The 25,848-nt window shown below is 43.1% G+C and overlaps 3 protein-coding genes and 1 long non-coding RNA gene across 7 annotated transcripts in view; 3 read left to right on the top strand and 1 right to left on the bottom strand.

Moving 5' to 3' along the window:
* Nucleotides 1-25,848, top strand: part of EMG1 (EMG1 N1-specific pseudouridine methyltransferase) — a 370,137-nt gene that overhangs the window by 21,407 nt on the left and 322,882 nt on the right. The window lies entirely within an intron of this gene.
* TPI1 (triosephosphate isomerase 1) overlaps nucleotides 1-25,848 on the top strand; it is a 204,943-nt gene that overhangs the window by 21,413 nt on the left and 157,682 nt on the right. The window lies entirely within an intron of this gene.
* On the bottom strand, nucleotides 401-22,038 carry LOC138171991 (uncharacterized). 3 transcript variants are annotated; one of them, XR_011171020.1, is made up of 3 exons: nucleotides 21,556-22,038; nucleotides 7,206-7,291; nucleotides 401-1,653 (listed from the first exon to the last, which is right to left on the bottom strand). It is a non-coding gene; the product is annotated as an uncharacterized lncRNA (long non-coding RNA). The 3 variants fall into 3 exon arrangements; XR_011171021.1 differs by lacking the exon at nucleotides 401-1,653 and adding an exon at nucleotides 4,978-5,573; XR_011171019.1 differs by lacking the exons at nucleotides 401-1,653; nucleotides 21,556-22,038 and adding exons at nucleotides 4,978-5,573; nucleotides 17,895-18,009.
* PTMS (parathymosin) lies at nucleotides 20,780-25,653 on the top strand. Of its 2 annotated transcripts, none has more exons than XM_069101598.1 (5): nucleotides 20,780-21,128; nucleotides 24,454-24,525; nucleotides 24,676-24,742; nucleotides 24,905-24,966; nucleotides 25,102-25,653. In XM_069101598.1, the coding sequence occupies exons 1-5, from the start codon at nucleotides 21,084-21,086 to the stop codon at nucleotides 25,150-25,152; spliced, it is 297 nt and encodes a 98-aa protein (XP_068957699.1). In that variant the 5' UTR covers nucleotides 20,780-21,083; the 3' UTR covers nucleotides 25,153-25,653. The 2 variants fall into 2 exon arrangements, with proteins under 2 accessions (XP_068957699.1, XP_068957698.1); XM_069101597.1 differs by having other exon boundaries at nucleotides 20,783-21,128; nucleotides 24,676-24,754.

Here is a 25,848-nt window from a genome sequence, read left to right as displayed (position 1 = left end):
CCCTGTATTGGCTTGGTTTTCAAATTGATTGTGTTAAAACCCAGAGCTTGTTAATCCCACCTGTGGGATGGACTTGTTGATGTGAAAAGAAAGTCCTGAACTGGGAGGAGCTGGTGACGTAGATTTGGAGAGACAAGAGAGAGGCAGAAGAACTTTTTTGGAAGCAGCACCTCGTGGGGGCAGAGAGAGACTGAGAGGATTGTTGGGGGCCACTTTGAATTGCCCTGGACTTTTGAGACCTGCCCCCTGAGCTGCCAAGGACTGAAGAGACATGGCTGTTTTGCTGGTACTTTGTCTGTCTGTTTTGATGTTGTTTTGCCAGATTTGTCCACTGGTGAAAGACAGTCCTTTTGTTGAAGAAGTCCTGGAACCTGGCTGTTGGCTAAGAGCTCCTGAGACTGTCCTGCAGACAGAGAGTGAATACTGTCCACTGGTGAAGGACAGTACTGTTGTTGCAGGGGTCTGGAGACTGTCCTGCAGACAGAGTGAATACTGTCCACTGGTGAAGGACAGTGCTGTTGTTGCAGGGGTCTGGGAACCTTTCTGTTGGTTCAGAAGCCCTGAAGAAGGATTTTCTTGTTGTATGTTTACAGAAATCCTGAGAGAGGGTTTTGCTAATGTTTTCAGGGGTTCTAGGACTGTTCTACAGACAGAGGATGAATTAATGAAGGGACTGGCAATGTATCTTGTGGCCTTGCTAAGCCTTGTCTCCCCAGGAACTAAGATTGCTGAGAACTTGCCTTGTGTCAAGATGAAGAAAAGACCTCCATTTGGGTATTAAGTGCTGTGCTTAAACTTGATGTAACTCTGGGGTAGATTCAATTGTGATCCAGGGGTGGGGAACTTTTGACCTTTTTGTGTTCTATGGTTGAACAAATGAATGTACTGTACTTATGTTTGGAAACTAATCTCCATTTGAGAAGAGGGGCTTTGTGGTGGACTAAATGAAGGTACAGCCTAGGGGTGGAGTAGTATTTAGAACAGGGACTTTGTAATTGATTGAATGAATGCAAGGTCCTGGGGTGGGGTAGTACTTGGAGATTATTTAATCACACTTAGTAAATGCTGTATTTTGAATGATGTCATGTTTTGATCTTCTCTGTTCTTGGTTTGTCACTGAATAAAATAGAGAGCACCTATGCTGGTATTCTGAACCTTGGGAAGTTGCCTTTCCTTGGCATTACATTACAAGGAGTTGGTTAGGAGAGAAAAACTTATAATGAGAAAAGAGGACATTACAACAAGGAAATTGACAGGATTTTTAAAGTTAGAAAGTAATAGTCCACCTGTGAGAAATACCTTACCGTTCCCCTATAGCAGAAAGAGATGGCTTATCTCTGAGTGAGGGAGAGGCTAGATCCCCAAAGTTGCACAACCAAGTACCTGGCCTGGAGAATGAATGGAAGTAGATGCTTGTAGGGAAAGGAGAGGACAGGACATCCATATGACCCTCATTGTACTTGAGATGCAATGAATGTCACCATAATTCCACTAGTTGATGAAAATAGTCCATAAGGTATGTAGCAGGTGTGCAGTTACAAAGAGTGACCCAATCCTGATGAACTCTGGAGCATCATCTCACACGTGGGCTAAAGAACACAGCAAAAGAGTCACAACAAGAACAGATTCAGCGATGAGAAGTTTACGGAGAATCTGTGGAAAGACAGAGCAATAGAAAAATTGTCGTATTGGGAAGATGAAAGACAAGATCAAATGATAAAGTGTTTAGCATAGTGCCTGGCACACAGTAGGTGCTTAATAACTGCTTAATAAATTCTGAGAAAATAAATAATAAATAAATAAAATAAAATAAAAAATAAAATCTGAGAAAAATTCACTACCATTATGATGCCAGAAGTGGAATTGTCTTCCATTATAATTGTGCCGGGTGGGCATGTGAGTAATGAATGTTCCCAGAAGAGTAATAGAGAGTTGACTTTTGAGAAGCCAGATTCCAAAGAATCAGCATCAGGATGTGAGGATGGTGTTAGGGATAGAGGTCATTCCAGACCAGAAAAAATAGTGCAAATGTCTTCATTATCAGATTACAACAACTGGATGCAAGAACACCACCATCAAGATAACAAGCAAAGTAGAATTGGTTTTGGTTATAAGTGTAGACTAGATGGCCACTGAATAGTGTAGTGAGAGGAGAATAATGATTAGTTTGGAGGAAGGTGACTTGGTGTGAAGAAACAAATGATGGTATGAGCCCCAAATTTGTTTTCAAGAAATGAAGCAAGATTCAGGCAGCTAGGTGGCTCAGTGGACAGAGCACTTGTCCTGGAGTCAGGAGGACCTGAGTTCAAATCCAGGCTCAGACACTTACTAGCTGTGTGACCCTGGGTAAATCACTTAACCCCAATTACCTCAAAAAAAGAAAAAGAAATGAAGCAAGATAACGGAATTTTACTGAAAACCTTTGATGTTTAGAGAATATTGGAGAGACTTGATAACCAAACAAAGAAGTTTAAATATGAGATATCCCCTTTGGAGAAGAAATTGGAAAACAAGGTAGAATGAAGGCCTACATTTATAAGAAATCAAGATTTTCAAATTTTAGATATAAAGAAACAGCTAGGGGCGGCTAGGTAGCACAGCAAGTAAGAGCACTGACCCCAGAGCTCGAATGACCTGGGATCGAATCCAGGCTCAGACACTTAGCACCCACCCAGAAACACCTGGCCGTGTAACCTTGAGCAAGTTACTTACCCCGATTGCTTTAAAAAAAAAAAACAGCTAGATACTGAAGCAGGTTTTCATCTAGATATGAAAGAATACTATTAAAAGATGCTCAAAAGAAACTGCTACATTGAAACAGCAGTTGCTCAAGACATTGCAGAAGCTCAGCTTGTTTTCCAGTTAGTACAAAGCTCCTGAAAAAGGTGGAGTTTCCAATAAGGCTGAAATTGTATACAAAAATCCAAAAATTTTTCTAGGCCTGAGAAGGTCCCAGTTCAGGCAAGGAGGGAAGGCTGAACATAGAGGTAGTAACTTTCTTGCTTAAAATTTCATATACTGAGTTCCCTAGAATACAAAGACAAGCCATAAAATGTAGAAATATTGGTAGTGAGCCTAAACTATCAACATTTTAGGTATATATAGAGAAATAGCAATAAATAGTAAATGAATGAGAACCATTCAGCCTATAAATAGGCTAATTCATAGGGCTGCAGGAAGAACAGAAGTGGTTACTCATTCAGCTAGATGAAATTCATTGTTGAATTATATATAATGTTGCTTTGTACTTTTTGATGTGTCAATGTAGTATTATACATGTATTAGTGGGGCAGCTAGGTGGTGCAATGGATAGAATGCCAGAACTAAAAGTCTCATTTTTCTGAGTTCAAATCCATCCTCAGGCAACTTACTGTGTGACCCTCGGGCAAGTTACTTAACCTTCTTTGCCTCAGTTTCCTCATCTGTAAAATGAGCTAGAGAAGGAAATGGCAAAACACTCCAATATCATTGACAAGAAAACCCCAAATGGTGTCATGAAGAGGGGGACACAACAGAAATGACTAAACAATGACAAATGTATTAGTACAATAGTCACATATTATTTTTACTATTGCTACTGTTTTATTTTTCTTTTTATTTGAAGCAGCCTATCAGATGGGTCTTTATGTTATGAAAAGTGTGTTGTATTAAAATGTAGATTTAATGAACTCTCAAATGATTTTGCAGGGGCCTAAAAAATTTGGCTTCCAAGAGAAATGTAATATCAGTTAAAATAGCCTATCCCACAAAGAGCCAATAGAATTTTTAAAAAAATTTTTTTAGCAATCATTCTGAGGAAACTGGATTTTATTGACTCAGAGAGACTGAGTGAAGGTACAGAAATAAAGGGGATAAAAAGGGTTTCTTTCCTGAGAGAACTGTTTCAAACATTTATTTTGAGGGGGGAAAAATCACAAGAAGAATTCTTGAAAGACTTTGGCTGCTGTCTTTTGGTAGAGGCAAGGAACTACAAACTAAAAGGGTGCCTGCTCATCAACTGGGTAATGACTGAATAAATTGTGGTATATGAAGGAGTACTATTGTTCTTTAAGGAATGATAAAAAGAACAGTTTTATAGAAACTATGAAAACTTGCATGTTATCCAGAGCAAAGTGAACTGAACCAGAACAATTTACACAATGATAACATTATAAAAACAAACAACTCTGAAAGACTTTAAGATCTCTAATCATTACAATGACCAATCATGCATGATTCTAGAGATATGAGCAATTGTTTGTGGAAAAAGAGGTTTCTCCAGTTTGTTAAAGAAATATTTAATAAACTGGGGGTGAATTTTCAGAGCTAATTGATTTAATCAATGAGAAATGTATTGTATTTTTAGTAATTAATAACTACAAAGACATCAGAGCATGCTTGCCTTAAAATCCAGAATGAGGACATATTTTTTTTAAGCAATCAGGGTTAAGTAACTTGCTCAAGGTTACATGGCCAGTTATTATTTCTGGGTGTGGTGCTGAATATCTGAGCCCAGATTTGATCCCCAGGTCATCCCCACACTGGAGCCGGTGCTCTTACTCGCTGAGCCACCTGGCCGCTCCTAAGCAATTGGGGTTAAGTAACTTGCTCAAGGTTACACGGCCAGGTGTTTCTGGGTGGATGCTAAGTGTCTGAGCCTGGGATTCGATCTCCAGGTCATCCTGACACTGGAGCCAGTGCTCTTACTTGCTGTGCTACCTGGCTGCCCTAATGAGGACATTTTTTTTTAAATGGACCAATGACATCTAGGGAGAAGGAAGGCTATCTAACTAAAAATACATTTTCAGTCCCCTTAAAACCACCAGATTTTTTTCAAAATAACTGCTGTTTGACCATGATTTCCTCATCTTGTACATGTAAAGTTGATTTTTTTTGGTACCTAAATGCAAGGCTTTATATTGATCATTTTAAAATAATGATATTACTGAAGTCATCCCAGTGTTCTAGCCTGTCTATACACAGACTTGCATGCACATATGCATGTGCACACATATACACACATACACACATATTTATTCAAGTGACCAACAAAACATGTTAACTAACACAGGGCAAAAATCCTAGCATACTCCACTGGAGATTGTTTATCATACTGATGGGGAATTATGGACAACCTTTTGCAGTTCTGAATCCAGCAAATTGTTTTATAGTCTATTCTACAACTCTTTATCTTCTTTCTAAGAAAAGTATGAAATATTTTATCAAAGCTTTGCTAAACTCTAGGTAAACTAGAACTATAGCACTTCTCTCATCTACCAGTTTGGTAATCCTATCAAAAAAGGAAATTAAATTAATCTAGCATGATTTGTGCTTGCTGAAGTTATGCTGGCTCTTAGCAATATCCACTTCTTTCTTTAGATGTTTATCAGATATCTCTTTATTGATCTGTTCTAGAATTTCCCCAGGAATTGAAATTAGTGTCACTGGCATTATAGTTTCTTATATTATAATAATATTCCAATCATGTAATTGATAAAGTGCTGGACTTGGAGTCAGGAAGATCTAAGTTTGAATCTTGCCCCCAGATGTTTGCTAGCCATGTACAGGTCACAATCTCTCTTCAGTTTCCTCATCTGTAAAATGAAGATAATAATAGTACCTAATTCATAATTTTGTTGTGAAAATTAAATGAGATATATGTAAAATGCTATGCAAACTTTAAAATACTATATGAAAGTTATTATTAAAAACAAAAGACAAATAGCATTTGCTTTAAAAATTTTAAAAATTTCATTCACATATCACAATTCAGTCATTGCCAAATTAAAAGATTAGTTTCATGAAAACGATGGGGAAATTCAGAAGCTGCTAAACGAAAAACAAGAACTCCACAGCATTTAGCAGCAAGATAGTTCATCCATCTCTAAGAAGGCAGCATTTAATTCCATCAAAAGTAATGTACAAGCAAAGCTTAGAGAGATGCAGCATTCTTGGCTCAGTAAGAAGGCAGATGAAATTCAGTTTTATTCTGATAGTAACAATCCAAAGCACTTTTATGATTCCCTACAGGCTACTTATTGGCCAAAGGCCTATGGTGTGTCTCAACTACTCAGTGCTGATGGAGATGCATTGATTAGTGATAAGGACATGATCCTAGAGAGATGGGCTGAAAACTTCCATTGTGTTATCAACAGAATATCATTAATCAAAGCTGAGGCCATTGACTGTTTACCTCAGGTTGAAGTCAATCCCTCCCTAGTTGAAGCTCCAATAGAAGAAGAGGTTTCGAATGCTGTTAGGCTCCTTTTAGGTGGCAAAGCACCTGATGCTTATTCTATTCCAGCTGAGATTTACAAGGTAGGGAGGCCATTGCTCATATGAAAGCTAACTGAAATTTTCCAGGTTATGTGTGGCAAGAGGAAGTTATTCCCCAGGAGTTCAAGGATGCATCCATTGTCCATCTCTATAAATAGATTGTCTCTAGGAAATAGATTGTCCTGTGACAATCACGGGCGGGGGGGAGGGGTCTGTCTCTTAGTCATTGCCACCAAGATTCTTGCCAGAGTCCTCCTTAATAGGCTGATCCTTCACCTGGAAGATGGTCATCTACCTGAGGGCCAGTGTGACTTCAGAAAGGGCGGAAGAACAGTTGATCTTCTGCCTAACAACTCCAGGAGAAATGCCAGGAGCAGAACAGAGGTCTGTAAACAATGTTTATAGATCTGACCAAGGCCTTTGATACTGTCAGTTATGAGGGCTTATGGAAAATTATCAAAATTTGGTTGCCCAGAGAAGTTCATCAGCATTGTATGTCAATGTCATGACAGCATGCTTGCCTGGGTTCTAGCTAATGGATAATGCTCTCGTGCCTTCCCAGTCACCAATGGAGTGAAACAAGGCTGTGTGCTTGCCCCCATGCTTTTTAGCAGGATGTTTTCAGCCATATTGTCAAATGCTTTCAATGAGGAAGAACATGGCATCAAGGTCAGCTACCACACTGATGGTAAATTCTTCAACTTGAAAAGGCTACAAGTCAAGACCAAAGCGGAGGGAGTGTTGGTGCATGATTGTGCACTCAATGAAGTCACTGAAGCTGAGATGCAACAAAGTATGAATCAATTCTCTACTGCTTGTGCAAATTTTGACCTAACAATCAACACCAAGAAACACAGGTGCTCCATTAGCCACCACCACACCATCCATGCATGCAACCATTGATTACAGCAAATGGAGAAGTTTTGAATGCTATAGATAAATTCACTTACCTTGGTAGTATACTTTCCAGGGATGTACACGTTGATAATGAGGTTGATGCACACATTGCCAGAGCTATCTCAGTGTTTAGGAGCCTCTGAAGGAAAGTAGGGGAGAGAAGAGGTGTTAGACTGACTACCAAACTGAAGGTCTACAGAGCCATTGTGCTGACCTCATTGTTATATGTCTGTGAAACCTTCACAGTATACCAGAGCCATGCCAAGAAACCGAATCACTTCCATTTGAATTGTGTTAGGAAGATTCTGAAGATCACCTGGCAGGATATTATACCAGACACTGAGGTCCTTACTTTAACTAAATTGCCAATCATTCAAACTCTGCTTCAGAAAGCACAACTCCCATGGTTTGAACGTAAAATGTACACTTGCCAAAAAGACTTTTATAGAGAACTCACACAGGGCAAGCATTCACATAGTGGTCAGAAGAAGCCTTGTATTCAAGGACACTCTCAAGGTCTCTCTTAAGAACTTTGGAATTGATTATGTGATATGGGAGACCCCGGCACAGGACTGTTCAGCATGGGGTGCCCACATCAGAGAAGGTGCTGTGCTCTATGAACAAAGCAGAATTGAAACAGGTCAAAGGAAATACAGGATGTGAAAACTTAGAGAATCCACTCCAAGTGTTCAGACAGATTATTTGTACCCAACCTGTGGCAGAGCATCTGAGCACATACTAGTCTGATCAACCACAGCTGGACACTCTGAAATTTGACTCTAGTATAGTGATTGTCATTTTGGTTCTCTTCGAGAGTGAAGGACAATAACCAACCAACAACAAAAAGTACTTCTATGATAATTTTGGTACCTATAAGACCCCCCTCCCCCCAATTTAGGGTATATACCCTCAGGAATAGAATCTCTGGGTATATTTAGTGACTTAAAATATAATCCCAAATTTCTTTCCCAAATGATGGGTTCATATGACATTACAGTAGAGCAAGGGTAGAGGCAAAAAAAAACAAAGGTGGGTAAATATAGCCTAAAAGACTGAGAGTTAAGGTGTCCCCCCTCTCACAAGTCATGAAAGACAACATTAACACTAAGCCCAAAAATTCTATGTAAATGGTAGGATTGGTGGTATTGTTATTTTTTAAAATCATCATTGTCATTAAAAAGTATTAATTCCATGCTTCTTAATTTTGCTTAGGTGATATACAGAGTCACACAGTCAATTCCTTCTCTTGGTAGCCTTAGAGATAAAGGAGGCACAGATATAAAGCTTTGTGTATAGAACATTTGGCATTTGGGGCTTTGCAGTAGTGGAATTGTAGACCATTGAGACCTTAGCTTAAAAAGGTCAAGGTGTCCCACTGCATCTGGTGTCATCTCCAGTCATTCTGACCTATGCCTTATTACTGCACTCAGATGACCCTGGAGGAGAGAGTGAAGTAGATGACTTTGCATAGCTTTGCCTCACTTAAATCCAACTCACTTGAAAGTTGAGACATCATCCTCATTATGTAATTGGTCCTCTTTGAGAATGAAGGACAAACAGCAATAATGATTGCACAGCAAAAAGTTCTAATCAGCTCATTAATAGCCTGGATGCCACTATATTAATTATCCAGCCAGGAAGTGCAATATCGAAGTTGTCCACTAGGTGGTGGTCTTCTTGAGCTACCAACCTAGTTACTACCTCAGTTCCTCTCCTGCACATGCCTCCAGTGGTTTTTGTAAAGGCTTAAAATATCCTCTACTGGCCACCAGGGGGCACTCAGCCTGCAAATGTTGAGACCATTCCCTCTATTCCCTCTCAGCTTCAAGCAGAGATGCTGGCTTGGTTTGGAATTTAACTAGGGGGTGATATGGGATAGGGATATGGAATATTGCTCAAAATATCAGCAATAGGAAATCTAATTCTAGAGCTCCTACTGTGTATCTTGGAATTTCCTCTCTAAGTTATCAACCTCCCCTACAATTATAAGACATAAACACTCAATATACCGTCTCAACATATAGGAAATGAAAGGACTAAAATATTTCTGCGTGGATATCTCTGCCCCCAAACATTTCTCAAAGCTTTCTCCCATTTTCTCTCCTAGACTCTTTGGATTTAAAGGGGCAAAGTCTTGTATTAGGGTCATAAAAAAGATTAAGGGAAAGGGTTGCCTACCTGGGCGCTCATCTTGCTATCAGGGACCATACCAAAGGGAAAGCACAGTGAGAAAGGACTCTCTTGTAGTCGTGGCTGCCCTGTTCTTGACTCTGAAGGACTGATCTCAGTTTCTAGGTTTCTGGATGCTGAGATTTCAGAACCTTTCTTCTTCTTCTTCTGTTCCTGATGACTGCAAACAGTCTCTGGCTTTGGCAGTTTTGTGATTGACCTAATCTCTCAATCCTATTACCAAAATTTGGCACCACTTAACTTCATGCCAAGCAAGAACTTTCAACCTTAAGGACAATGGAAGGAAATAGAAGTGGCTGCTTCTGCATGCCAGCATCCAGATCTCATCCTCTCTATCATATCTAATGGTTTCTTGAATGTTGCAAATGTTTAGGTGCCCAAATCCCAAGAAGGAGAAAATGGAAATTCTCAGAAACCAGACTTGAGATATCTCATAAATTCTATTTCCCTCTATGGGAATTTTCAGGGCCCTCAGGACCCCAGAGAAATGAAATTTGGAGACAATTTGGAATTATGCTAAGAGAGTGACTAAAATGCCCAAACCTTTCTATGCAGAGATTCCACTTTGGTCATATACTCCAAAGGAGGTCAAAGATATAAAAAAAGGCCTTGTACACACCACAACATTAATAAATTGTGCTGTAGAAAAATCCACTATAGACACAGCAGAATAAAAACATTGTCAATATAAAACTAGGCTGTGTTTATATAATTCATATTAAGAGATAAGTGCATTTATAGATGTAAAGTGGGGATTGAAGAAAGACAATAGTCACAAAAGTTTCAAGTATACATAGAAGCTAGGAAAACTGTCAATTTCTTCTAATTGTGGAATCTCTTGGATCTTTCTGAGAAATTATAATTAACATGGTCACTGGAGTATTAAGTTTGCTATCAGAATCAGTGGAGGAATCCCAGTAAAATAATGATGATAATCTCAGCTCAATTCCTCAGACTTCTTGTTTTAATCCTTGCCTTTTCAGAATTCTCTCCTCAAGGTTAAATCAATCAACATTTATTAAGAGCCTAGTAAGTGCCAGGCACAGTGGTAAACACTGAGAAGACAAAAAGAGGCAAAAGATAGTCTTTGCCTTTAAGGAACTTACAATCCAATCCATGCAAACAAATATATATATATATATATATGTATATAATGTACATATAACATTATATATTGTTATATATTTACATATTGACTTTTAACCTTTGTGTACAGATCTCTTTTCACTTTAGCTTTCTCTTTTTCTTTGTTGTCCTTTGTACTAATCCCATGGTCTGTATATATTTAATACTGCAATCAATCCCTCCAAAAATGAAAATCTAAACCTATTCATGCCTTTAATGGCATGGGATTCATCCATGTCCTCTCACAAATTCACCCCAGGGCATCCACCTAACATGTTGGGGGCCTTCCTTGGGCTCTCTTAACACACCAATGAAGCATGTGGGCATGACCCTCACTTTCACTACACAATAATAACAATAGCTGGCATTTATGTAGCCCTTTAAGATTGGCAAAGTGATTTACATATTTTGTCTTACTTAGCCTCTGGCAGCACATTTATCTAATGACTCCTTCATACCACTTTTCCTATATAATTCCACATTTGTAATGACTTGCTCCTGCCTACTCACACCTACTAAATGCCTCTCCATTGCCATTTGGGTAATCCTCAATTTCACTTCTTTAAAGACAGGAGTATTTAATTACTAGAAGTCACACAAAATCACTGGGATAATATTGGTAAAAAAAAAAAAGATGGGCCTTTGAGATTAGGTTTAGAATGACATCTTATATCATATACTATAATATGGTCCAAATGGATATGCACCCTGAATATTTTTTTATTTAAAAATTTATTTAAATTTTATTTTATTTAAATTAAATTTATTTTAAAATCTATTTTAAAAATTAATTTAAAATCACATTTTTTTTAATAAGAAGAGAATTTAGGGGCGGCCAGGTGGTGCAGTGAGTAAGAGCGTTGGCCTCAGGCGTAGGGAGACCCAGGATCAAATCCGGTCTCAGATACTGGGCACCCACATGAAAAAAATAACTGGCCGTGTAACCTTGAGCAAGTTATTTAACCCCAATTGCTTTAAAAAAAAAAAGAAGAGAATTAGATCAAGTTCCTTTCATGGCTAGGGGTGAATTCTTAAGCAAACAAGCAACAGAGTAAAAAGAGAAAATAGAAAAAAATTTAGATTACATAAAATTGAAAGGTTTTTGCAAGAACAGAATCAAGACAATTAGGATAAGCAGGGAAACTTGATTTGGGAGGAAAAAAATCATTGCATCAAATCATTCTGATAATAGTCTACTATCCAAGACATAAAGACCTAACACAAATGTATAAGACCAAGACCCATTCCTCAGTCTTTAAGTGGTCAAAGATTATAAACAAAGGGTTCTCAGAAAGACCAAAAAGATCCCTCCAGTTCACTAATACTATAAGAAATGCAAATCAAAACAACTCTGAGGTTTTACTTCACACTCAACAAATTGGCAAAGGTGACAAAAATTGAGATTAGTTGTTGTTAGAATGGTTGTAGAAAAACAGGAAAACACTGTTGGAGCTATGAAATGGTCTAACCATTATGGAGACAATTTGGAATTATGCTAAGACAGTGACTAAAATGCCCAAACCTTTTGATGCAGAGATCCCACTTTGGTCATATACTCCAAAGGAGGTCAAAGATATAAAAAAAAGGCCTTGTACACACCACCATGTTCATAGAAGTACTTTTTGTAGTAGCAAAGGTCTAGAAACAAAGTAAACACCCAGAATTTGGGAGAATGACTAAACAAATTGTAGTAATGAATGTAATAGAATATTACTGTGTTTTAAGAAATTACCATTATGAAGAGAAGCATGGAAAGATTTATATGAACTGATGCTATGTGAAATGATCAGAACATCACTTCATGGAAAACAATGTACACAATTATTATAGCAAAATAAATGGAAAGAACTAAACAAAATAAAACAACTACTATGTTATAATGACTGAGCTTGGTCCTGAAGAAGAGATGAGAAAATGTACTTCTTGTCTCTCAAAGATGTAGGGCAATACTATACATACTGTCAAACTTAGTTGATATGTTGTGTAGTTTTGCTGAACTATTTTTCCCCTTTCTTTTAAAGTGCTCTTTGGGTAAAGGAGGGAGTGGGATATATTTAGAAGTGAAGGTGATACAAAAATAAGATAGTAATTTTTTAAAAAATGGGCCTTTGTTTAAGGAAAAAGCTTGGGGTCATAAAAGCACTGTGCAATGTCCCAGAGGCAATCCTGTTCACTGTCTACCTCTTGTTCAATTCTGGTTTTAGCTCATTGTCCATTTGCAACATCTGTTCCTGATACATGCATTAATGGACAAGGTCTCTAGTCTGTCCATTCAACTGGACATTGGGTAGATAATAGGCAATCTATATCTACTTGGTTTTTCCCATGCTGATAATTAGGTCAAACACTTTTGAATGATTATGAATTTCATTTAGGAGATTCTGTAGAGTTGCATCACTTCATGGAATCAGCACAATGTTATCCTCAAATAGGAATGGCTGGAAGCCCTTGCCCTCCAGATCTATAATCCTATTATCCTTTGATCATGGGAATCCTTCAGTTTGAAATCTGAACTAGACTGCTTCCCTGAAAGTGGCTATCAGCTTTGGCAAGCACATTTCTACCTGTTCTTTTAATCCTCAATTGATATTAATAATTGGAAGCCTGTCTGATACATTTAGGTTATTATATCTTTCAAGGTTTCTTGTATGATTTTAGACATTTTATAGGCCCTTGTCATAGTCTGTTGTTTCAGTTGGTCCAATTCTCCATGACCTCATTTAGGGTTTTCTTGGCAAAGATAGTGGAGTAATTTTCCATTCCTTCTCCAGTTCATTTTACAGATGAGGAAACTGAGACAAACAGGGTTAAATGACTGGCCCAAGGTCAAGGGTCACACAGTTAGTAAATGTCTGAATCTGGATTTGAACTCAGGTCTTCCTGATTCCAGACCCAGCACTTCATTTACTGGTGACCTAGCTGCCCACATAGTCTGTATATCCTTTAAATGAGGAACCCCTTGAATATTACACAGGGATGTTCAGGGTGGTCTAAGTGGCATATATAAATATATGTATCTCTCTATACATATATATGCATATCTGAGAGGGTCAAAAGGGTTTTATAAAAATAAATACAAATAATGTCCTGGGGAAGAGGAAGGGACACAGAACATAGGCCTAGTATGAAGCATGGTATGAAAAAAAGAATACTGAGCTAGTGGTCAAGCCATCCGGGCTTTACTCCTGGCTCTGTTACTCATGGGTAATGAATAACCTGTGTCACTTCATCTCTCTGTAACTCTTTCCTCAGTCATAAAAAAAGAGTTGGACTAGATGCTCTCATATCATTTCCAGCTCTAAAGTTTTATTAAAGAACTTTATCAAGGGCTATTAAGTCCCTTCTAACCCTCTCTGGGCACAGGGGAGTTTTTCAGAAAAACTGGTGTTAACAAGCGATGGAAAGAAGTGGAGAGATGAGGGCTTGGGTAATGAGATATCATTCCAGTTACAGAATAGTACACAGAAGTGTGAGAAGGTTTTGAAAGGGACATGAAGAATAAGAAAAAATAGGTTAGGCATTCTGGAGAAGGACTATGATGAATTAAGCCAAAAAGGAAGTGAATAATAACAAGCATTTATTAAGCACCTATTACGCTAGGCACTGTGCTAGATGCTGAGGAGAGAAACACAAAAATGAGTCTCTGCCACAAACGAATATACATTCTACTTTTATTGGTGGAAAACTTCCTGGGATAGTTGGAAAGTTATAGGTCACTTAGATTAATCAAATCTAATTTCACAGAATCATAGAATGTCAGAACTAAAAGGTAACTTAGAGGTCACAGTCTACTCCTTTCATAAAAGATGAGGAAATTTAGTCCTCAAGGTGAAGAATCTAGAGTCACTGAACTCAAAGAGTTAAGCCTGGAAGTCCAGCTTACTGCCTTTTCCTCCCTTTGCATCACCCAGACTTTTATAATGAGGAACATGTCTTCCCCACTTGCTTTCAGGTCCACATTTCCCAGAATCTGTTTCCCTTGGAATCTGCCACTCCAGAACTTCTACAGTTTGCCTTTGCCTTTCTAAATATCCTTGATATTAAATTGCTATTAGAGGTCTACTGCTTGGCTGCATCAAACTCAGCAAGCAGGTCCTATAGCTTCAACTATCCTTAGGCTTCTTGGAGTTTCTCTATGGCCCTGGACAGGCCCTAAGACATGTCATGGCCTCTTCATTAGACTTAGTATCCCCTACTCTAATAGAGAGTTCCTAATTTCACTTTCTGTTTGAAAAGAGAAACTCCCTACTAATTAGAAACTAATACTAAGAACATTGGACTTGCCTTCCCTTCCTAGTCAGTGACTCCCCAAATTTGGGGATTTATTGCTAGACAAGGTTCTGGGTGACATCTTCCAATACATGTGGCTGATCATTGGTTAGTTTTAAATCCAACTGTACTAATGTTCACACTGCAGAAGAGAGACTGTGACTTGTACATCACTAACTAGGGAGGAGGTAAGAGCCAGATATAATCTGGGAGGAGAGGCTAGAGCCTGACAACAGAATTTGAGAAAGAGCAAGAAAAAAGAAGTGAGGAAAAGCAGGGTCATACCATGACAGAAGGCAATTTGGCTTTTGGCTAGAGGCCAATACAACAAATTATACTTGGTAGCCTAGAATTATGGGATTTTTCCCCAGCCTGCTCCAAGATTAATAGATGAAACAGTTCTATGCCTAAATAAAGATTTTGAGATGGTGTGTTGGACTAGAAGATCAATCAATTAAATATTTATTGAACTTCTGCTATATATCCAGCACTGTGCTAGGCACTGTTAGAAATATACAAGCATCATATATGATTCCTAATCTAGTTGGGGAGAAAAGACAAACATAAAGAACAATGAGTAGCCAGTGTGTAATAAAGTAATAAATCCTATGATGCAGACTATATATAAACGCTGCAGGAATTCAGAGAAGAGGAAAATCAGTGATGGCTAGCATGGTCAGGGAAGGTTTGATGAGACAACTGGGACTTGAAGGATGGATAGAATTTATTTTTTAAAAATTGTTCAGAATTTAATAAACAACAAATAAAATGAGCATTTCCATATAAAAGTGGAGCAAGTAATGAGGATTATATATCCAACTGTGAATTGCTATTATATGCAGCTTGCTTTTCTCTTTAAATACATAATAAATTCAATATATTACTTTTAAAGCTGCCCTGCTCATCCATGTTTCATTCTGAACTTTGTTCTGCTTACTTCTAAGCATTTTCTTTAAAAAAGATTCAATGGCTATCTTTTTTTTCTTTCTTGTTAAATACTATTGCTATCCCCTTTCTCCAACCCCCAATTCCACCTCTGGACAAAAGAAAAATGGAAAAACAAACACTTGTAGCAATACATAGTTAAGGAAAACAAATTCATACACTGGCCATATTAAAAAATGTATGTCTCATTGTCTCATTCTGCACCTTAAAACCATCACCTTTCTGCCAGGAGGTGGTTAACAGCTTTCATCATAAGTGTTCTTTCTTGCATTATGGCTGGCCATTTCATTAATCAAATTTCTTAAGGTTTTCAGAATTTTCTTTGCAATGTTATTATTGTCACACACAGACTTCTACTTGATTCTGCTGACTTTGATCTGCATTAGTTCATATAAGTTTTCCTATGTTTCCCTCAACCATCCCTTTCATAATTTCTTATAATACTAATATTCTATTACATTCATATATTATAATTTGTTCAGCCATTTCCCAAATGATGGGCACCTCTTCAGTTTCCAGTTCTTTGCTACTACAAAAAGACCTAATGTATATACTTTGGGGCATATTTCCATCTTCCTTTGATCTCTTTGAGATCGTATTTGTTGTGTTACTGGGTCAAAAGGTTATATAGTCTAATTACTTTTGGGGTATAGTTCCAAACTGCTTTCCAGAAGGCTAGACCAATTCACAGCTCTAACAGCACCTGTCATTCTTCAGCCCTCAGTCCTTTCAACAATTATAATTTTCTTTTTTTTTGGTCATCTTTGCCAATCTGATGGGTCTTGAGGTAGATTCCCAGAATTGTTTTAATTTGCATTTCTCTAATTATTAAGTTGGGACATTTTTCCCCCACATGGTTGTTGATAGGTTGAATTTCTTTGAGAACTATCTGTTCATAATGGTGACTGTTTAGCTATTAAGGAAGAGTTTTTGTCTTTACATATTTGAATCAGATTAATGGATACGATGTATATAGGAGGAGGGGAGAGAGCATTCCACACTAAAGAACAGGGAGGAGAGACTGTCCTGACCTGTGGAAACAGCAATAAAAGTAAAAGAACAGGGGTGGATTATTGAAGGACTTGGACTTTAGGGAAAGGAATTTAGACTTGATACCTAGAAATGGGGAGGCAGACAAAGCAAACAGATTCAAGTTGGTTTAGTTCTAAGTCTTGTGAAGCCATGATGATAATGGTGGTGAATAGTCTTGTCTCTAGTTAAGTATTCTTTATAAATGTGACAATGTTGTGATGAATTCTTATTTGAGTACTCCTTAGGCAACACACTTTTTTGATCTGTTAGATTTGTTTGGAGTTCAGAAGGACCTCCATCTCCCTCAACTAACCTCTAGTTTATTATCTGAAAAGAGAAAAAATAACAACAGCTAAGGAAAAGTTGAAGGGAAGATAGGGAAGAAAACGTATTCTTGATGAATGAAGATAGTTCAGCTCCCTAGGAACCTAACCTCTCTTTTATTTACAGGTTGGGGTTAGGGTCAGGGATATTCTAAGAAATAAATTTAGAATCAAAACCAAAAAAAGAAACAAAGGAAAGAGAAGCTAAGGAGGAAAAGATTTCACTAGGAATGAGAAGAGAATAATTCAGGTTGGGAATAATGGCCACACAGCAGCCTGAGCAAATTTCTCCTATGCCATTCCATTGCTCCTCTCTTTACCACTCTCTAAAGGGTATTAAAAAAAAAAATTAGTTTTCTTGACAAGATACCAGTCTCCCTCTAGGGCGATAATCCCCATAGGATAGTACATATCCAGAATAGTCTAGTAAGAGCCTTAGAAATAGCCAGATAGTCTATGGAAAACAGCAGCCTTGTGACCATGTCTTGTACCCTGTCCTACTTATGGAGAGATATACTTGGTCTCACGACCTTTGCAGAGAAGGGTAGAATTAACATTGAAGTGGAGGTCTTCCAGGCCCCGGGGATGACTAATCCTCCGCGGGGAATCCCTTCGGGCGGTGGTGGCAGCCCCCCACCCTCCAAACCTTAGCCCCCCAGCACTTCCGACCTCCTTTCTCTGGAGGCCAAGCACTCAGGTGACGGCTGCCTATTATCTCAGGCAGAAGAGGCCGGCGTCCTCCCCCCACCCCCTTCCCAGAAATGGGATGGAACCCAGGTCTCCGGCTTCCTAGTTTCGCTTCTGCTCCCCTGGAACCCTAGTGTCCCAGTTCCCTGAATCTCCGGGGCTCTAGGGGACCTTGGAGGCAGCATTCCCAGTGCCGGCTTCTTCTCTTTGCTTCCATCTCCCTGGAATTTTCCACTGCAGCTGCCTCGGCTCCCAGACACCCCTCCCTGGGCAAAAATCCCAGCCCCCTCCGCCCCTTCCCCAATCACACCCCATTCCCATTCCCGCCCCGGGGGCCCAGCCCACACCCTACTGCTCGCACAGACAGCCCCAGTTGGAGAACTGGGGGCTAAATCCCCTTCTGGGGGACTGAGAGAAGGGGTTCTTAATCACCGGTGTGTGTTGGGGCGGTTGGGAGTCGGGTAATTGGGGGCCAAAGCCCCCAAGGGCTTGGAGTGGAGGGGGAGGGCAACTGGCCCCGCTCACATACCCATATAAGGCAGGGCAAGCGGATGAGTACTGGGATTGGCTGATTCAAATGAGCATTCCACCTGGCAACAGTGTTCCCATTGGTTCTTGGGAAAAATTGGAGGAAGGTGGATGGAGGGTGGTGGAAGGTGGTGGGAGGGCGGGGGGCGGGAGAGATAGGGTGGAGGTGACCAGAGTGTGTGGCGGGGTGGTTACCCGGGCAACCGGGGTAAGAACCCAGCAGGGTGTCCGAGACAGCAGGCGGGGCTGGGAGGCGGGGAAGGGGGACGGGAGGCGGGCAGCAGGAGGGAGAGGAAAGGAGACTGACAGGGAGAGGGCGAGAGAAACTGGGAGACAAGGAGAACGACATGGAGAGGGAAGACGACAGACAGTGATGGATTCAGGGAGAGAAAGAAGGAGGGAAAGAGAAACAGGGTGAGAGAGAAAGGCTTGGAAGAAAGATGGACTGGGAGAGAGAGACATCATAGGGTCAAAGAAAGATTAGAGGGAGGCTGGCATAGGGAGACGCGGAAGAAAAGATGGAGAAAAGAGAAGGGGGACGCAAAGGTGAAATTAGGGAGAAAGGGGAGAGAGACCCAAGGATGATTTATTTCCATACTCAATAAATATTAATGCCGATTATTAATATTTATTAAAATTAATATTATAGTGGTCATCAATAATTATAATAACATTAGGATGCTTATTCAAGTAAAAATGATAAAGAAAAAATTATGAGGGAAATAATGATAGAAAAATATAAGGGTAAACAAACACATAAAACTTCCTGCCCTAAACCCCAGTTCGTGAACCTTTTCTCCCCTCTATAAGCATACTCTCTCAGCTTCTTCTCCCACTTCAATTGCTCAGAAATCTTGAGCTTGAGCAAACTTTCCTAGTCCAAGATATACTGATGAAACTAGGAAGGGAAGAGAATGGCTGAGATGGGTGAGATTAGAGTCCAAGAACTACAAAAGAGTGATGGGTTTCAAGGGAAAGAATGGAATGAGGGAGAATGGGGTTGTCTGTAGAGGGGAAGGAAACATATTTGGGACGAGAGACTTTGAAGAGAGACTCATTTTATCAAATAAGATATTTATGAAGAGCTTAGCACAGTGCCTGGCACATAGTAGGCAGTTAATAAATATGTATCTCCCCCAGAAGTGGGGGAGAGAAGAAGAAAAAGTAAGAAAGAGTTTAAGCAGAACGGGGATAAATAGCTGAGATTGGGAAGGTCCAGGTAATAAGGCCAGATAAGACAGAAGACAGATAAGAGTGCTGCCTGGGAAGGGCAAACATGGGCAAAGAGAGAATTTACAGAATGAGGGGGAGAGGTGGGTAGAAGAGGGAATAGAAAGGATGACAGACATGATCAGGAGACGACATGATATGAAAGAATGGAGAGAAGATGAAATGCAAGTAGAGGTCAAGTTTCAAAGGAGACAAGGGGATATAGGTAAAACATAATGGCAGAGAGTAACTTGGGTGGGGGGCAAAGGAAGAGGTCAGTGCAAAGAACTAGACAAAGAGGAAGGAAGTGAGTTGAGAAGAGATTGGAGATGGGAAGACGGGAGAAAGCAGAGGATCATGGAAAAGATGTTCCTCACAGCAAGGGTGAAGTAAACAGGGCTAGATCACAAATTCCATTCACTCCTCAGCTAAAAGGGTGGACCCTCCTTCCCTCTATCTCCATCCCTCAAAGGTACCAAGCAAGGCAAGAGGGTGGGGATCGGGAGGGGAGGCCAGGCTCAGGAAGTCAAGTTTGTGAGCAGCTTTTTCCTCCTCTGTTCTCGGGCCTTTGGTCCCTTGCCATAGCAGTCAAACATTTGCCTTACTTATTCTTCTCACCTGCCCCCACCCAGCTTGGCTCCCGAGGCCTCTGCCAGATCACGTATAAATGTGAGCACTTTTGAGGTTTGCAAAGCACTTTACATATATCATCTCATTTGATAATATATTTATTTGAATAAGTTTTGTTCAAATTTTTGAAAATGCTTTCATAATTAACATCTGATAATAAATATATTTGAAATTTAAAGAGTTGTCGCATGCTCTGGCCTTCTCTCCTAGTCCATGCCTCAAGAACTGCCTCCGAAATCCAAATCAGAAATCTGGAGAGAGCCCACCTAACGAGAGCCCCACCCCTTCCCACTCCACTTTCCTCCTCTCCCTTCATCCCTTCGGCATCAGCCTTTCTCCGGTTTCAGTCTCTGCTCGCTCTCCCTGTATGACTTTTGACTCTTTGTCTTTTCCTTTTCATCATTCTCTCCCACTTCCCTCTGTCTTCTGTCTCTTCTCTCCCTGCGCGTCGGTCTTCTCTCTGCTCTCTTCTTTCTGGGTCTCTGTTTCTTCTTTCTCTGTCCCTCTCCCCTCTCCTCCGCCCCTCATTTCCATCCTCCTATCCCCACCTCTCCAACCTCCTCTTTCATCTCCCTCCCCTCCCCTTTCCTTTCCTAGCCTTGCCTTCCCTTTCCTCCCCTCTCCTCCCAGCTCCCGCCTGCCCCACCCCTGGGAAGCCCCTCCCGTCGGGCAGCGCCGCCTTATAAGCGGGTTCCCTGGCCGTGGGCGGCAGCGGCTGGTCGGCGGCGGCTCTGCTGGTGCGGGGGCGGCGAGCCTAGGGACCTGGGGACCGAAAGCCGTGCACCTGCGGGCTGAAGGAAGGACAGCTCTCTGCGGGTCTCTGCTCCAGACCCTCCCCCGCCCCACCTCGCTCTCCGTCCTCGATCGGGGGGTCGGCGCTTGCAGAGCGCGCAGTCGCCGCCACCGGACTCCCCCCCTCCCCGCAGCCGTCCAGGGGCTCCCTCCTCCCGGGATCCGGGACCCCGGCTCCCTGCCCGCCCCGGCCCCGGCACCATGTCGGAGAAGAGCGTGGAGACAGCGCCTGAGCTCAGCGCCAAGGTACGGGGGGCGCCAGGACCTGAGCCCTGTGCCCTCGGGGTCCGCGGATCCGCTGCCTCCAGACACCCCGCGCCGCCCTCGCCCTCCCTCCGCGCCGCTCGCTGCCTCTCCCCTCGCTCCTTTCCCGACTCCCCTCGGTTCCCCAACAGCTTCTGGATTGTGCCATGGGCACCCTCCCCCGCCGCCCGCTCGGGAGCCTGGCTCTCCATACCCCGGGGCCCCTCAGCTCCCGCCAGCGCCCTCTAGCTTCCCCGTCCGCCGCCACTACGGCTCCTTGGCTGCCGAGACCCCAGAGTCCTCTCCCGTGTCCCCCGCTGGCCCCTCCTTGACCTGGTCATTTTCTCCGCCGTGCCCCCTGTCTGTCTCCTCACTTTTCTTTCGCCTCGCGTCCGGCTCCTTAGCCTCGACACTTCTTGTCCATCCTCACCTTGACTCCCGGTAAGCGGTTTGAGGTCCGAGTGGACCAGGAGCCTCGAGGGGCCGCTTTTCCCTTGGCTCTTTTTCTCCTCTGCCCCGACCCTTTCCGTGCTCTCCAGGGGTTAGAGCCACTGCCTGGCCATTTTCGGTCTCGCTGCCCTGCCCTTCCATTTGTCTCCCTCACTGGCCCTTAGCATTCTCTTCTCACCATCGGAGCCGTCCCCTTTCCTAAAGGCTGTGGACACCTTAGGCGAAAAGGGAAGAGCGAGGGAGAGGTGGAATGTGGGCACGCCAGCCCCGTGCCCCTGCCCCGCATTCCGTTACAACTTCCTCTTCCCAGCCTTTCTTTCCTTCTCGCATCCGAGCCTGCCGAGTCCTGTCAGAGGGCCGATTTGGAAATTAATGGGGCCAAGGTTTAGAGGCTGCAAGCCAAGAGCTGGGGACCTGGGAGCCCGAGGAGCTGGGGGTGGAGGCCTCCCTGAGGCTTGGCAAAGAAAAGGAGGCAGAACCAATGGGATTAAAGATAGTGGGGGAGGGTGGCAAGAGTGTGTGTTCCTGTCCTTGGTCTCTAGATTCTTATGCTTGCATGTTCATGGGAGCCTAGCAAAGTGTACTAGGTGTGATGGCATGCGACTGAGTTAGGTGTTATTACACGTAAAACTAGCCATGGGTATGTGCCCCTGCGTGGAGCGGTTGTGCCCCCAAGCTGTCAGGATCCGCTTTGGGACACATGAAAGGCGGCTTGTTATAGTGGAAAGAACTCGGATCGAGGAATTAGGAGACCTGAGCTGTGCTCTAGTCTCCACTCCCCGCCTAGTTGGGTGACCTTGGCCAAGTTGTTTCTCCTCACTAAGCTTCAGTTTTCTCTGTAAAATGAAGAAGTTGGAGGAACTCTAGACAGCACTGGAAGCTGTAAATCTGTGATTCTAGAGCCATGATGGGGCTGGGGGCGGGGGAGGAGGAGAAGAGGTCATGAATGCACAGTGTCTTTGTTGTGCTGTTTGTGGTCTCGGTGCATATCGTGTTAAGATGTCCAAACACCAGGCCATGTGTCTCTGTGTACACTATAGCTTGGGTACTGCTCTTTGGTTTTGTGTGTGTGTTTGAATCAGTGTCTGTCTGTGTCAGTGTTTGGGTAGAAGTGTGTAAATGAGGCCAGAGAATGCTTGGCACAGAGAAAGCTTAGTAGCACTAGGGCCTTGTGCCCCTCTTGGGGGAGGAAAAAAAAACCTAGGGACGGACAGTGACCAAACCAGGCAGGGTTGACAGGAGGAGAGGACTCAATCCCCTGGACTTTGGCCTCCCTGGCACTTTGTAGCTCTCTCCCCCTTCCTTCCTCCCTTATCTCCCCTGACCCAGATGGGAAACTCAGACCCATTGCTTAAAGAGGCATGAGGCCTCCTAGTGAGATAGGATAGAGCCTGTACCAGAATCTCAGCTTTCTGACACTAGGATGAGAGACCATCCCTGTCCCCAGGGAGGAGAACAAGAGGTGGAAGAAATGACCTACAGACCATGTGGCTGGGAAATGGGGGTAGAGAAGCAGGATGTTAGGGGAGCCAGACTCCAAGAGAGAAGGAAGGAGAGTAGGTGCTTCCTCATGGAGAAGGGAAGAGAGTTTCTATAGACCAATCAAATGTAATACATTCTCCCTAGGCCCCCCCTTCTAATCTTCCTTCAGAATGGGGACATAGAGAGTGACCTACTCATAGACAGAATTCAGTAAACATGTGTGGAGTCTGGGGCACACAGTGTTGCACACTCACATCAGACCTGATCACACAAAATTAAAGGGATACAAAAAATACCCTCCTAGTGTTAAGGGGGAGGGAGAGGGAGGACTTGGAGCCTTAATGAGTATTCGTTCTTACTCTCTTACTGATAGGATTGGCCCACAGGGGACCCGAAGTGGGGCTGGGGGAAGGAGAGTGCTGAGCCTCTTGGGGTAAAGAGGAAAGGCAGTGGGTGCCGGAGGAGTGAGCCCTCCCACCCCCATCTGCATTCTCAGACCACCCAGACTCGTTCTCTGGCCTTGGGCCATAAGCTACCTATCTTTTTTATTGCGCTATGTCTTCTCTCCATCCTATTCTTCATTCTTTCCCCCTCTGGCACCCATCCCCCACCTGACCTCCTACCCTAGCCATGGCTGCCTTCCCCTACTCCCCCAAGAACTTTGCAGAAGGAAGGAGGGGCTGGTGTCAGGGGAAGGTACTTGACCTTGTGACCCACTTTGGGACCTAGTATAGGAAGAGTTGAGAGCTGAGCAGGGCACTAGTGGAGTGCTGCTTCTGTTTGGGTAGAATGTCTAGCAGAGTACCCAGCATGAATGGGGGGGGGGCACAGAGACAGAGACTAAGAGACAAAGGAGGAGACCAAAGGGGACAGAAGCTGGGGGAGGCTATGAGGTATGTGGGGGCGAGTGATGCTCAAGAGAAAACATGCAGATAGAGGCCCCAGAGGTAGACAAAAGGCAGAGGGGTGGGCAGTGGGAGGGGGCCTGGCGGAGGAGGGACATTGGGAGGGGGTGGGGCATTAAGGGCCAGAGCAGATGGAAGGGATTTGCTTTGCTGAGCTGAGCTTTTCAGCCACTCAAAGGGGGGTGGGGGGCAGAGAAGGGGGTGTTCAGGGAGGTGGGAATCAGCAAGCCACCAAGGTGATGATCTTCTGTTTCTTCTTAAGCCCCTCCCACACGCAGCCTACAGGGAAGAGTTCATCTAGAGTAAAACTTGGCACCTTTCCTGTCCCACATGAAGAGGCATTGGGTGCCTTGTGGTACCGAACCAATGCCCTCCCTTTTTCCAGTCTTGAGAGTGGGGGCAAGGAGAGAACAGGACAGTGATATAAAGGCACTTCACTCTTTGGTGAATATTGTGGTAGGAGACAGATGACCTGTTTGTTCCTTCCACAGGACCTGAAGGAGAAGAAAGAAAAAGTAGAGGAGAAGACTAGTCGGAAAGAGAGGAAGAAAGACGTGGTAGAGGTACAGAGGGGAAGAGAGGGTGGGGAGCCATGACGAGACCCTAACACCCCTGGGGGGGTCTATCTCCTGAGGTCCCTTCTCCTCTCCCCTGGGACCAGTCTACTGGGTCTGTGCCCAAGCCAACAGGATCTTGTTTTCTGGTCCTCACAGGAGGAGGAGAATGGAGCAGAAGAGGAGGAGGAGGAGACTGCAGAGGATGGAGAAGATGATGATGAGGGTGAGGAGGAAGGTGAGATCAAAGAGTGTCGGGGATGATGGGGGACTATGGAAGTAGAATCAAGTCAGAGTGGAAGAACTGAAGCAAGGGTCAGGGGCTACTTCCAGTGGTCTCTGGAGATGACCTTTGCCCCTCCACAGTGACCAATTTCTGGCTTCACAGATGAGGAAGAGGAGGAAGAAGATGACGAGGGGCCTGCACTGAAGAGAGCTGCTGAGGATGAGGTTGGGGCTGGGTCCGGGGACTGGAGGGGATGTCAGGGGGAACAGCAGATCCTGGGACCCCTTTAGAGTCTGAACCAAGATCCCCTGGAGTATGAGGCAGGGCTGGGACTCATGGGATCCTCTTTCTCTCTGCAGGATGAAGCCGATCCCAAAAGGCAGAAGACAGAAAATGGGGCATCGGTGTGAGCCTCAGCCGTCTGGGCTGAGGGTGGGGAGGACCCCACAGGGCCTGGAGTGAGATGGGGAGGGATAAGTGCAGCGGCCTTTTGCCCAGCTCCCTGTTCTGGATTCCTCCCCAGAGCTATCCCCCTCTTACTCTCCCCAGCCTTCTTACTGTTCCCTCTCCAGATGTCCCAATTTTTACCTCTCTACTCTTTCACCTCCTGAACTTTCCCTGTTCCTGAGCTCCCCAGCTGATCCCCAGACTACTCTTCTTTTCCATATCCTTATATCTCCACCCATCCCCCAGTTGATTCTTCCAAATCCAATTCTATCCCTTTCCACATTCCTAGATTTCCCCTTCTGCCTTCTCTCCCACTCTCCCTGCCTGATCCCTGGATCTCCCTCAGATTCCCCACCCCCTCACAGCACCAGGCTGGGGTTGGGGCTGAGCCCCACAGCTGCCCCCTCTCCCCTTTATCCTTTTTGTATAATTTAATAAAGAAATGGTCGCGCTTCTGTTTTTAACCTGCCTCCTGCTTCCCCCGGCTGACGTGTGTGGTGTGTGTGTGTGTGTGTGTGTGTGTGTGTGTGTGTGTGTGTGTGTGTGTGTTTTGGAACAAAGGTACAATTTCAGTCTTCACCTCTTCAGGGACAACGAAATAACAATCCTCCTTTCCCTAATTCTCTCCCACCTGGCTGAGAGCTGTCCCTACATCCAAA

Source organism: Petaurus breviceps, unplaced genomic scaffold (assembly GCF_028583685.1).
Source record: "Petaurus breviceps papuanus isolate PSGF00001 unplaced genomic scaffold, PetGlider_PUasm1.0 470, whole genome shotgun sequence".
NCBI classification, from domain to species: Eukaryota; Metazoa; Chordata; class Mammalia; order Diprotodontia; family Petauridae; genus Petaurus; species Petaurus breviceps.
Note: the sequence above shows the minus strand (reverse complement) of the source record. Positions and strands in the feature narration are given on the sequence as shown.

Coding starts and splice junctions, on each gene's coding strand:
- PTMS (XM_069101597.1), top strand. CDS start 21,084: ATGTCGGAGAAGAGCGTGGAGACAGCGCCTGAGCTCAGCGCCAAG. Junction 21,129..24,453: donor CGCCTGAGCTCAGCGCCAAG/GTACGGGGGGCG, acceptor TTCCTTCCACAG/GACCTGAAGGAGAAGAAAGA. Junction 24,755..24,904: donor TGATGAGGGTGAGGAGGAAG/GTGAGATCAAAG, acceptor CTGGCTTCACAG/ATGAGGAAGAGGAGGAAGAA.